Source organism: Crotalus tigris, unplaced genomic scaffold (assembly GCF_016545835.1).
Source record: "Crotalus tigris isolate CLP2741 ecotype Arizona unplaced genomic scaffold, ASM1654583v1 scf7180000019666.216954, whole genome shotgun sequence".
Taxonomy (NCBI): domain Eukaryota; kingdom Metazoa; phylum Chordata; class Lepidosauria; order Squamata; family Viperidae; genus Crotalus; species Crotalus tigris.
Window position 1 is genome coordinate 36,607 of NW_024097653.1, and position 13,914 is coordinate 50,520.

The 13,914-nt window shown below is 37.0% G+C and overlaps 1 protein-coding gene across 1 annotated transcript in view; it reads left to right on the forward strand.

The window, feature by feature from the left end:
* LOC120317498 (contactin-associated protein-like 2) overlaps window positions 1-13,914 on the forward strand; it is a gene marked incomplete at its 5' end in the record, with an annotated part of 175,978 nt that overhangs the window by 32,243 nt on the left and 129,821 nt on the right. The window contains one exon of the mRNA XM_039364145.1: window positions 6,150-6,350. Within this exon, the coding sequence (XP_039220079.1) occupies window positions 6,150-6,350 (201 nt within the window). The remainder of the gene's footprint in view (window positions 1-6,149; window positions 6,351-13,914) is intronic.

The following is a 13,914-nucleotide window of genomic DNA, read 5'->3' on the forward strand; positions in this document are numbered from 1 at the left end:
AGGGTACCAGGAAATTTGGAGGTCACAGAGAGCTAGAAGATCTCCTAAATATCTAGAAGATTTTGTAACTCTGCTAGCAAAGCAGAATTAATAAGAGGGTATTCCTATACAAGTTGGGAATAATGAACACTGGGGGATGGAAGCCAAAATTGATAACTTGGTACATGGAGCTAGTGTGGCTCCCACGCTCGTGTGAGGTCGCATGTCACTATTTTTGTGGTTGTAGTTTTAGCCGGGGGGGGAAGGGGTGTTGTGTCCTAAGCCTGTGAAGGCAGGCTTGGGACATTGCAACAGTCCCGGGCAGTTGCAAGCTGCCCGGGACCAGACTGGCTGTCGCCAGCACTTGCGTGCATGCGCGAAGTGCAAGCGCACCAAATGTTGCCGTTTGGCCCGGGGATTGCCTTTAAAAGGAGCAGAAGAACTTGGTTGTTGTCAGCATCTTGTAACCAGCATGTTGTACACTAATAAAGAGGCTCCTGAGAACTGCAACTGCTTCTTGCGTCATTTGCCATTCGCTGAGGATTTAACACAATGCTTCTAAGAATTCTGTTGTATTTTTACCTGATATGTTTTAGGATTTCAAATACAAGAGAAAATTAGAAGTATAGCACTCCTCAGATATGCAAAGGAGACAAAACAGAATTGTACATTATACCTGCAACCAATGATCCTCACTTCTTCAAAACTCTTTCTCTAGTGATGCACGAATGGTTATCTAGTAGGATAATGAAATGTTTGCAGTTGAAAAATCAAGATTGAAGAATTACAGTATTGCAATCAAATCCTTAAACTTCATGATGTACAGATAGTGACATTGCATTTTTGCTCCAAGAAATTAACATGTGTTCTAACTTTATTAAACAGTGTAACATTCTTGTTAACTTTATTCTGTCTTTATGGTGATATCAGGTTAAATCAAGTATAAACAGGTAGCCCTGCATCTATTAAAATCATACCAGTATATGTTCATACTTTGCCACTTAAAATATCTAAAGTCACTTGTAAAATAGGCTGTAGCTCTGACTCTTTTTGGAGAGCAGCCTCAATTTGATAGAGTCCTCAACCTAACCAATAGCTCACTCAGATTGAATACTAGACTGAAACTCAGGAAATTGTATCTTGGACATTATCATAGGATATGTCCTATGAGCATATAATTTGCTAAATAAAAAGACAAGGTGAGCACAAAATATTTTGCAATTGATCTGTAATCAAAGTCAGGAAATCTAGTATAGGAAGTGATCAGTGTAAAGGAAGATTGCAAAAAGAAGTTGAAATAATTTTTTTGAGAACAGAAAGTCTGCTTCCCGTTTTCCTGGTGTATGTACTTGGTTACTTTGAATTTTTATATCTATTTAATACAATATAATACAAGAAGTTAATTTTTATCATTGATTTCTTCTTAAAATGTTGTTCATCATAAAAATAATATAGAATATAACTATGGCTATTATATTTGGAGAGCAAAATCTGGAGACCTATTGGTTACCAGAAAAAAACAACTCTTTTTTTCTGGCATCTTGTCCACATATATGTTTTGCTTTAAGATCTATCTACATAAATAGATAATAGGGAAATGATACTTTTCCCTGCAGCTTTTCAGAGTGATCCACTTCTCACTAAAAACCTATATTGGCAAATAACTAAATATACATTTTCCTTTTTGAAATTCACCTTATATTTGAAATAGGTTTTTTGACCATTAAGATAATCAGAAATCATCAGCTACCTGCCAAATTTTGTCTCATTAAAGAAGATACCTTGTGCACCTATAGGGATCCATCTGCTTAACTTTAAAAAAAACATACAATATCAGTCAATTATACTATATTACTTGGTTTCTGTCTATGAGTTCAGATAGCTCCTAACATTTTTATATGATTGAACAAGCAATTATGAGAAAAAGAAATCTTAAGAGTAAGGATAGAAAAAATGTGAAATATTGGAATATTACATTTGAGATTTACAGCAGTACTGAGTTACAAGTATTTGAGTTGAACCACATTCTAAACTCTGCAGGAAAATAACCTAGTTAGTTAGGAAAGTTGGCATTCTATATCTTCTTCTCTATCTAAATTACATATTTGTAGGTAAAGAAAGAAAGTTTCATAAGGTGTTCCAATTCCAATAAATTTATGACAGTAGAGATCTATAACTTGGTCAGGAGTCCCACAAGCCTGAGCAACAACTCCAAGAATCATCTTCACCAGAACCAGAACTATATATGTAGTACACTTGTTATAACTCTGTTATAGTTTTGTGCTGGTCCCTGAGTATAATAAAGATTGAAATTGAAACTAACTCTGTTATAGGAAATTGACAAGTCTCTCATTTTCTCACTCGTCCCCACCCACTACCAAAGATGTAATTTTAAGGTTATTCTAGATTTATGCAGCTTCAAGTCTATGCATAGCTGCAAGGTAAGATTTCCTTTCAAGAAATAAATATATTTTCCTCTCATAAAAGTGGTTAAGAGTGCTTCAATAAAGCAGGCAGGAAAAGACAGGCAAAAGAAGTTGCTATTTTGTACCCCTGCCTGCTAAACCACTGAAATATTTAACAACAAAGTTAGGTTCTGCAATTTCAAAGGCTGTGAAATGTGTGAAGAAAGAAATAAAATGTGGGAGCAATCATGATTGTATCAGAATATTAACAACTGCTCAAAACAATTTCCAAGAGAATGAGAAGTTGTGAACTTCCTTTTATTGGATGAGCTCACTAAAGCTTAAATCTGGATTATTTCATAACAGATTCTTCCAGTAATAGTTAATGGTGATAAAACATTATGTATACCAGATCAAACTCCTGCCTCTTTTTATGTGTGTGGAATGTCTGTGAGACATGCTAAAAAGGGACAAGTTTTCAATTGTACAATTGCAACCCTTTGTTTTGACATTGTTGATCATCAATGCAGAACTCAACTTTGTTGGGTAGGATCTGCATTCTTCTGTATTGTTAACTAGTGTGGATTCCTCCACTGGCAGAAAATTGAAATTTTAAATTGCCCCTTCCAAATTTATTATGCTATGCATTGGTATCAGTTTCTTTGTTCTCCAGTAATTTTCTGTTAAAGAAAACAAAAACTAGTAATATTTATATAAATACAAAACCAACACCGATTGTGAGATCTTAGAAAAAATGCCCAACTATCATCAGATCCACTATTTAAATACTCTATGTCTCAGCCTGAAATGTTCTTACAGAACAGCAGCAGCAAATGAAGAGCAGGTTCATTTTGCTACCAATATTGCTGAAAAAAGATGAGCCAGTTCTCGGCTCTCACTTGATAATTAGCTGAATAAATCAAATCCAGTGTTAAGCATGTTATTTTACATTACACATAAGCAAAAGTACTATTTATTGTAGTTAAATTCCGTTCATTGTTTTTTGCCTGTTTATCATCTAAAAGATCAATCATTGAATCGGTCTTGGGGACTGTTGCTCTTGTCACTGTGTAAGAAATTTTATGAACTGGAATAGCTATAGCAACAAACCAGCCAATAAGAACTGTTTTTGATTAAGACTGTGTATTGGCTGTGTGAGGCATGTGATCCAGCCTAGGTCTGGGGTGTCTTAGTCTTCTCTACGTTTGTTTTTTCTGATCTCCAAGTTAAGAGTTGTTGATGTTCCCCAGAGCTGAATGAAACTGTACTGTATGTATCATGTTTATATATATATTATAGATAAAGTTTTTCTAAACTGCATCCTGCTCATTTTGAATGTGTGCTTATTTTTTGGAGCTTGTTTTTGCACTGGAAAATTGTAAAACTCTAAAAGCACTCCAGCTATGACTTTACAGGAAACTCAAGTATGTAATTGCTAGCATTCTGCCTGAGATGCTAATGCTCTGTTGATTTCTTTCACTATGAAGGCACAGTTCTGCCTCCATGCAAGAAACCCATTCCTGTTTCATTAACTCTGGAGGCATCTATGAAAAAAGTGCCTCAGTGGAGCATATCCCTGCCACACTAGTTAACAATACAGAAGAATGCAGATTCCACCTCTGTCTATGGAGCAATGTATTTATTGAAAGTGGGATTTCAGAGATATTGATACCTCACAATCAATTGACTATATTAGGATTTAAGGATTTATTTTTTGTCTTTTCTATCTCTGTTATTCCTGCTCTTCATCCATTAGATTGCTAATATTGGAGTCATAATTCTGCATTTGTTGAATGCTAGTCTTTATCCATTCTTATATTTTCTTCAACAAATCTTGTTTTTATTATAGTTATAAAACTTGCTTTGCTATCTTGCTCAGGATAGATTTTCACTGTCTGGAGCAGTCAGATACATAATGAACTGGCTTTCTACTGGTACTGCACTTGGAGATTTGTTCTGATTATGGGTTCTTCAACCACCGCTTATGATTCTTCAGTACTTTCCAGAAGTCTGCCCAATGCCTGCCCGGTCTTTTCTTCCCCATAGGGACCACCCTGGGTTCTTCCTTTGACATTTTAAATCACCCTGACAGTTCTGTTGCTCCCAGCTCTGAAATGCTCATATTTTTCTGATATGACCATACAAAGCCTATTCCAAAGGACTACTCTTGTAATAGATGTAATGACAGCCCCATTCTTTAACTGCACTAAACCCATAATATTAAGACCAGGAGAAAGAGAAGCTCAAGTTGACCACCATAAATATGTTTCTACACCAAGAATAATAATAGAAGTGCCACGATAGTCTTTCAATAATTTAGCATACATCTTCAGCTTTACCTCTCTTTTTCTCTTACAAACACACACACTATGCTTTCCATTAATTGAGGTGGAAATTAATAGAAAATAGATCAAAAGTGTAATACACACAAGCTTCTATTTCCTACCGTATGGCATATCTGCTTTGCTAGGTGAATTTAGCACTCATGCAAAATGCTACATGGCCTAATTAGAGACTTAATATAGGCCAGGCAGAGGCATGCAATCTTGCCTTTGTTTCTTATTAATTGTTAAAAGTTTATCAGAGAAGAGCATCAGGAAATATATTTTTAAAATGGGTTACAAAAGTGCACCGATCCTTCACCTATAATGGAAACTTGCTCAATTTCTTTTAAGTTCTTTTAACATAATGTATCACATTGGTAGCAATTTTATTTTAAGTAATTTTGACAGAACTATTTGAAAAATATTTGCCTTTTTGATAAAGTACAATTTATATCCTGGTTAATTTGGAATTTAAAGAATGTCTTGGATGGAAGATTTACATATGAGATTTGCCATAATTAAGATGGGATGGGATAAAGAATTTTATACAATATAATCAGGAGGAAATGAAAATATAGTCACATTGTTTATATTTCTTATGATCAGTGTGTAAAACCACTTTTTATTTCTGTTTTTTCTTTTATGTTTTCTTGCATTTTTTATTCTCTCTTTTTATTTTTAGAGTCTCTTTTCTTTTGCTATTGTAATTAATACTTTTAATATTTTTTTAAAACATACCTTGACTGAAGATTAAGAAACAGTCGTTTTCAGATTAAAATTTAGAAGCTTTTACTATATGGCAACAGCACTCAGTAGTTTGCTACTTCTTTTTCTTTTTTTGGTGCAATACAAAAAACCAAACAAACCCTGAAATACTAAAAGACAGCAATTATCATGACTTACTGGTGAAATCAAAGACAGTGTAGGCCAGTGTGAAGATAAAAGGAATTAAAGAGAAAATAGAGATAGGGTAAATTGATGAACAATGATTTATTACCTAGGGGTTTGGGGGAAGGGATATATTTTTCAGTAGCAGTAGGAAATGCCAAATTAAATAGACCTCTTAATTTTATTCCCTTCCTTTCTACAGCCTGAGGCAGGTCTATCCCTTGATCTAATGGGAGATCCAATCCTGCATGAATTTTGTTGTATGATATTTAATTGAATCTCTATGTTGAAGAAAGTTGGAGATAGAAATTTAGATCCAATAAATGATGTTTAAGGGAAAATATATATTCAGTTTTTCATGCTTGCTTTTTAGATTTTTTTTAATGGAAATTGGATTTACCTTTCCTCAGGTTTGGTTACCAAGTTATTCATGATGGCAGTGTCAACAAAAGCTGTTCAAGTAAAGTTAGTAGGATTAATTTCCAAATGTGTCTCTGAATAAGTGATAGCAAGAACTTCAGTTGTTGAATGTTTTTATTCATTTTTCATGCAGAAGACAAAGTATGGACTACTGTGAATCATGACTTACAAGAGCATTTTCCAGTGGTAAGCAACAGACCAGAGAAGCATGCTGTGCTACAGCTTAATTACAGTGCCACTATGGATCAAATCTCAGCAATCACTGGTAGTGCCGAGTATTGTGAACAGTTTATCTCCTATGTCTGTAAACTGTCAAGACTGCTGAATACCCCAGGTAGGCTAAAAGTAGAAAATTATTGCTACCTTTATACAATTTTTCTTATTTGGCCATGAGACCACTCCAGGGGTAAGCTAAAGATAGAATATTATTGCTGCTGTTAGGAAAAAATGTCCAGTTTTGCAACAAGTCGAAATCATATCCAAAATAAGCTTTGAAGTCAGATGTACTTATATAGTTGCATGAAATGAATTAATTTATGATGCAGATATTTGACCATGAAATACTGAGCATGAAAAAAACTGAACAGAAAATGCAGGCGCTCTAATTAAACATCCAGACATCAGTATCATTCTTTTTGTGTAAAAATGGTTAGTGTTTGTTTAGTCACTTAGTCATAGGTGTTCAAAAATGCAGACATTACATGGGTTGAGGGAAGGACATAATCCGAAGACCAGCACTCATGATATTAAAATACTGGGAATGAGAAAATGTGTCTGAAATTTCCAGTAAGTGCCTTTTCAGTCTGGTGCAGAATTATGTCATTTTCTTTGTCAAGGGTGGATAATTTGTGCCTTGGGAACTATTCCAAAAATTGCTGATAAATGTATAACCCTCAGCAACTCTCAAAAGATTTACCCTTAGCCTGGAAAAAGTTGCACATCTATGTGCTGTACTGAGGGGGGAAAGGGCTGTCATTAATAGCTAAATTTGGTGTGTAAAACCATCATAATTCCATTTTCAGAATATCACATTACAATATATTGTCCATCTTTCCCCCCTCATCTGAAAATGGGTATAATACCCAGCTACTGCTTCAGCCCAAAGTACAGAACGGTCACCTAAACAAAGATAGAAAACATTTCAATCAATCTGAAAGACATTCAGATTTGTGAAATTTACTTATCAAAAACAGATGAGTTAATTTTCTCATAAATAAACTGTTAGAGAATTTTAATTTCTCTATTGGTGAAAAATAAATCAGAAGCTCTCACAGTTGACTGCATTTAGCTGATTCAAATAACTTTATATTTATATAAAAATATTTACAATACCATTCTTCTTTACAGCAACATAGCTTAATGAAGACTTCTTACAGAGACAGACCAGAGACAAACCTTGAGACTGGAAATCCAGCTCCTAACTCAATACTCTTTTTGCACAGACTCAGTAGCACTTTCCTCACATTGGCTGACTGAGTTACCACATGACTCTTCCTGTTCATGAATATTCCAACACTCCTCCCTTCATGACAGGAAGAGACATCAGACCTATTTACTTAATACATTTTTTTTAATCGTGAAAAACCTTGTGCCACTAACCTGGCCTTATACTGTACATCATTATTTGGCAATACCTTTTTCTTATATACCCACTTACAACCCACAGCTTTGGTTCCCTGTGGCAAAGTCACTGATTTAAATACTTCATGGTCTCCCATGGATTTCATCTCTTTATCCATGGCCTCCTTCCATTTTTCTTGTTCAGCTTTTGGTAATGCCAACACCTCTTTATAACTTCTTGGCTCATACCACACATTACAAACCTTTACCTTGCTGGCAGAATACCTGTCAGGCGGAATTCCTTTATTACATTGCTCTGACCTATGTGGTATTAACTGCTCCTGTGTCTCAAGTCTTTCTGGCTTCATGTCTTGTTCAGCCTCTCCTCCCTGAACATTGACATCTTCAATAATGATTTTTTCATCATTAGATGAATTATTGTCACTAAACAGGTCACCGTCATTAAGTGAGACATACCCAGAATTTGCATTAATTCTGTCCCAATTTTGTTCTGCAAAATTAGCAGACCTTGAAATTACAATTCTTTTACTTCCATCGCTAAAGCGATATCCTTTTGACCCTGGCTCATAGCCCACAAACCTGAGCTTTCTTGCCTTTTGCAGTCCCTTTCTTCTGATTACTTTTGGAATATGTAACCATGCAGTACTTTCAAAAATTCTCAAATGTGCCAGTGATGGCTTTCTCCCATATAGAATGGCATATGGAGTATTATTAATGGAGGAACTCCACAGCCTGTTAACTATATAATTAGCAGTCAATATGGCTTCTCCCCAATATGACCTGCTCAAACCAGAATCCTCCAATAATGAATCTTTCATAGTTTGCAAAACACCATTCCTTCTTTCAGCTACACCGTTCTCTGCTGCTGTGTAAGGATTTGTACGTCTGTGTCTTATCCCCAACTGCCCCAACCATTGTTGGAATTTAGTTGATATAAATTCAGTACCTCTGTCAGTTTGCAACTGACACACTTGTTGTCTGTACCTTCTCTCTACAAAACTTACCCACTGTTTGAATTGTTGTAGCACCTCTGTCTTTGCTCTAAGCAAGTAGCAAAACGAATACCTGCTAAATCATCAACAATTACCAGTGCATATTTTGCTCCTCCCAAACTGGCTTGCATAGGTCCCACCAGATCTGCATGGACCAGCTCTAGAACTCTTTTTGTTTGTCTTGTGCTATATTTACTAACTGGGAATGCCTTTGACTTTGATGCTTTGCATACTGCACAGTCCAAATATGTTTTGCATCCCTTCAAATTTAGCCCTTCTGCAAAATCTTGCATTTGCTGCAAAACTTTAAAGCTTGCATGGCCAAGTCTTCTATGTAGAAGATGAACACATGAATCATGCTCTGCAACATTCTTAAATATATGGGAACATTGAACCTTTTGTCCCTGCAATACATATAGATTATCTTCCTTTATGCCTTCTGCACAAATATTCCCATTCCTTTTGATGAGATATTTCCCATTTACAAAAATGACCTCAAAACCTTGTTTGTCTAAATTAGACACACTTAACAAATTATGTTCCATCTCAGGTACACAAAGCACACTGGTAAACTTTGATTCCAAATATGGAATTTTACATCGCCTTTTCCAATGACTTTTGCTTTCTGGCTATTTGCCAAAGCCACAGCTTCTTGTGCTACTGGAACAAACCTGCAAAATAATTCAGAGTCATTAACAATTGTTTGACTTGCCCCACTATCTATTAGCCACTTGTCTCTGTTGTTGCTATTGCAAACATTTGCAATTCCAAAATGTTCCTTTTGCAAAGCAGTCCTTTTTCTTTGCACAAATGTCTTGTTCTGCAAATTGTTCCTTTGCAAACAGTTCCTTTGCAAATGTGTCTCTTTTCCACAAATGTAGCAAGTCTTTTCCCGCTCTCTGCTTGCTTTCTGCTTGCAAAATCTCTCCTTTGTTGCAATTTGGTCCGGGTCCGATCTGCTTGTTTCTTCTCCTCTGGAGACTTGCAGTCTGGACCCCCTCCTCAAGAATTTCTCCTCCTCGTGGCTGCTTCTAAAATGGCATTTTTCCTCTTCATTAAGCAAACATGCCTTTAAAGCCTCAAAATTTAAGTCTTGCTCTTCTTTACACTCAAATATTGCAGAAACTGTGTCCCAGGTTTTATCTAAACTGTTCAACACCAATAAAACCTTCTGCGACTCAGGGAATTTAATCCCACGTTGTTCTAAGTCCAAAAATAAACTTTGCATTTTATTTAAATGCTGTTCCACAGATTCACCTGGTTGCAAACAGGCCCTGTAAAGTTTTCTTGATAATTGCACTATGTTGCAAGCAGAAACATTCACGTGCGCAGCTCTCAATTTCAACCATATCTCCTTTGCAGTCTTTAAATTTGCAACATTTAGAAATTGATCATCATCTAAATTCAAGATGAGATAAGCCATAGCTTGATCATGGCTTTTCTGATCTGCTGCTGCAAACACTTGTGGTGGATTTTCTACAATATACCACAGCTCTTTTGCTTTCAGCAAACATTCCATTTTTGCAGCCCACACAATGTAATTCTTCTGGCCCAACGAGGCACAGAGTTTTCCTCAAATTCCATTGCAGCCATTCTGCTAATTCTGCCTTGTTCTTATACTTTCTAAACACAGGCAATTTCTTCCAGCTTTAAATTATAATGCAGTCCTTAATAAGCTCTGGGCCCATAACCTGTTAGAGAATTTTAATTTCTCTATTGGTGAAAAATAAATCAGAAGCTCTCACAGTTGACTGCATTTAGCTGATTCAAATAACTTTATATTTATATAAAAATATTTACAATACCATTCTTCTTTACAGCAACATACCGTATATTCTGGCGTATAAGACGACTTTCTAAACACTTAAAATCTTCGCAAAAGTCGGAGGTCGTCTTATACGCTGGAAAAATATTACTCAGCAAGTTTTCTCTCCCCCCCCCCTCTCTCTCACTCAAAAAGAGTCCTAGGGTTATTATTAAAACCAGCCGATCAACTAAAGATATCTCTGAGAGTACGATAGGCATTATCTGGCTGTTGTGACGGTAAGATTTCCTGGAGGTTTAATCCCCATTCTATAATGCTACATTGCAAACCGTCTCCTCTCTTCTTCCCTCCCTTTTGCATCCCAATTCCTTGCCCACCCCTCCAGAACTGCGGATTGGTAGTGGCCATCCCCTGATTAATTCATTCAAAGGAAGTAGAAAGGGATGGCCCATGTAATGGGGAAGGGGGAAAAAGAGTTGTAGGGTGGTTTTTTTATATAATGAAAACAAACCTAAGCATCTGCGTCCATTCGAGGCACTTCTCAGTGCTTCTTCATGCAGGCTTTTCAGCGTTTACCTCTCACTGCCAGTGAGAGTAGCTTGGGGGAGGCGGAGCTTATGGGTCTGGAAGGGGAGGGGTGTCAGCTAAATTCCTCTCGGATTTACGAAGCAGGAATGGAGTGGGGACAGAAAACAGCTACACAATCCTTTCGCCTGTCGACTTCCACCGAGCTTATGCAAGCAGTTCCCCCCGCCGCCTCCTAAATAAACTTGCATGGTGCATTTGTGGTGTTATTTATGACAGATCCTGGCTGGTCAATCTGGCTCCCATCTATAAGTACTGTAGTGCACTGAGTTTTAATAACAAATTAAAAAGAAAGCATTTACTCCCCCCCCCATTACCTGAAAAGGGGACAACTTATCACATTTATGGAAATGCAAGTTTTCGAAGGGCGAATGCCTTTCTTACTTAGTTTATTAACTGCTTCCTTTCCTTCTTCCCTAAACATTCTGGCTGTCTCCAATTTCATTCTTGGTAGTGTTGCTTTAAAAAACTGCTGAGAAGTCCTTTTGTAGGCAGGGCAATTTTTATCAAGGTGTGTGTGCGATTGATAAGGCAGAGCCTTTGACAAACAGGCAGGCTTTCTGCTCACTCAGCTTGGAGAGGCTGTGGAGGATTCGCAGGGTGGAAGACTGAGAGGAGGAGATCCCTGTGTGCAGCCTGCTTGCTCCAAGCCAAAGCTTGCTATGGGGGGGGGCAATGGAAGGGACCGGGGAGTCACACGCATGCCTACACATGCACGCACACACCCTGAGCTACTCATTTGGACTTACAGGTGGCCAATGAGAACTCAGAAACTGTGCTCCCTTTCCCCCTCCCTCATGGAATTAGCTTGTCCATTTTTTCCCTAGGGCCTATACAGGGGTAGGCAACCTTGGCTCTTTTATGACTCATGGACTTCAACTCCCAGAATTCTGGAAGTTAAAGTCCATGAGTCATAAAAGAGCCAAGGTTGCCTACCCCTGGCCTATATGATGACAGGAAGGGTTGGGCAGGCAGGGAGAGCTGACCCACCCAATCCAAGCAGGCTTTGTATACAACAACCAGCCAAGGTTCATTGCTTGCTGTGATTGGCTAGTTGTATACTGGGTACATACAGTACAGCACCACTATCTGTACCAGTTCATACAGTACAGCACCAATATATACAGTACAGTATACAAATGTCCAATAGTCAAGACCCCATCATGGCTCCACCAGTAAGAAGAAAGAAATATGAAGCCAGTTTCAAACTTAAAGTTGTAAACTTTGCCATGGAACATAATAACTGCGCTGCTGCAAGACAATATGGAGTAACAGAAAAGATGGTTCGGGACTGGAAAGCAAATGAAAAAGCATTAAAGAGTATGCCAAGGGGTAAGTGTGCATTAAGAAGAGGCACCCCACATTGGCCAGAACTCGAAAAACATGTAGCAGACATGGTGAATGAGCATCGCCAAAACAGTTATGTAGTGACACGAAATAAAATACGTTTGTTTGCACTTCAGTAGGCCAAATCTAACCCAGATCACAGCAACAGATTTAAGGCCACTGCATCCTGGTATACTAGATTCTTGGAAAGGCATAATATGGTACTGAGGCAAAAGATGAAAATTGCACAAAAATTACCTGCAGATCTTGATAGCAAAGTAATTAGTTTCCATCAATACGTAATACAACAACGCATTAAACATTGCTATGCATTAAGTAGTATTGGAAATATGGATGAAACTCCAATGAATTTTGATATGGTTGGAAATAAAACTGTCCATCAAAAAGGTGAAAAAACAATTTTAATTAAAACAACAGGACATGAGAAGTCCAGTTTTACAGTGGTACTAGCATGTACAGCTGATGGTGCATATCAAATTCATTAGATGGTATGGAGGACGACTACTTGTGGCAAGATGAAGAGGAAGCCGAAGCTGAGACCATACCATCTGATATGGAATTCAATCCATACGATGACTGCCTTGCAAATGTATCACAAGATGTCATTGATATTTTTATGATATCAGATGATGAACAGGATGATTTTAAAGGCTTTTAAAGGGAAAGTATCATGCCAGCAAAACCTATAAAAATAGCTTGCAGTTATGATTGGCGTTTCTGACTTGCCAGGGACTTGCCCGGCACTTGCTCTCTCTATTGTTTGTTATCTTCCTCCTATCATCATCAGTTCCAGTTTGGTTGACAGCTTAGAAAACAAACAGCATGGCAGCTCCAATGGGTTTATTGTCTTATCCTTCCTTTCAGCTTTAGAGTGAATTAGGAAAAGTTTAATCACTTGCACTGTTTTATGTTTACATGTTTGATGACAAACAGCCTTATGTTTATAAGTGACAGTTTTCCTGCTAAGTACCTTTATGTCATAAGCATTTGAATTAAAATTACCATATTGAAATCAAATCTGATGTTTTTTAATTTTTATTTGGTGTGCGTTGGAAGAGGGGTAGTCTTATACGGCGAGTATAGCCCAAACTCTATATTTTAACTGGAAAAGTTGGGGGTCGTCTTATACGCCCAGTCGTCTTATACGCCGGAATATATGGTAGCTTAATGAAAATTTCTTACAGAGACAGACCAGAGACAAACCTTGAGACTGGAAATCCAGCTCCTAACTCAATACTCTTTTTGCACAGACTCAGTAGCACTTTCCTCACATTGGCTGACTGAGTTACCACACGACTCTTCCTGTTCATGAATATTCCAACATAAACATTTAGTGTAAACTTTAAAATAATGCTATTTTCAATTTCATAATCCTAAAAACAGATTTTTTAAAAGAATATCCTATTGTTTTACTAAGAAAACATTTATTACATGTTTTACTTTCTTTTTTGTAGTAAACCATTTCAGGACTGAAAATGTTTGATTAAAAATTATATTGTCGTATTTTTCTTCTATCTCTTTCACATGCAGAAATGGTAGAGAGGAAAATATCTTACTGTAGATTATTTAAATACATTGTTAATATACATTGTAGGAGGGTATTGTATGCATTGTACTATGTGGAATAG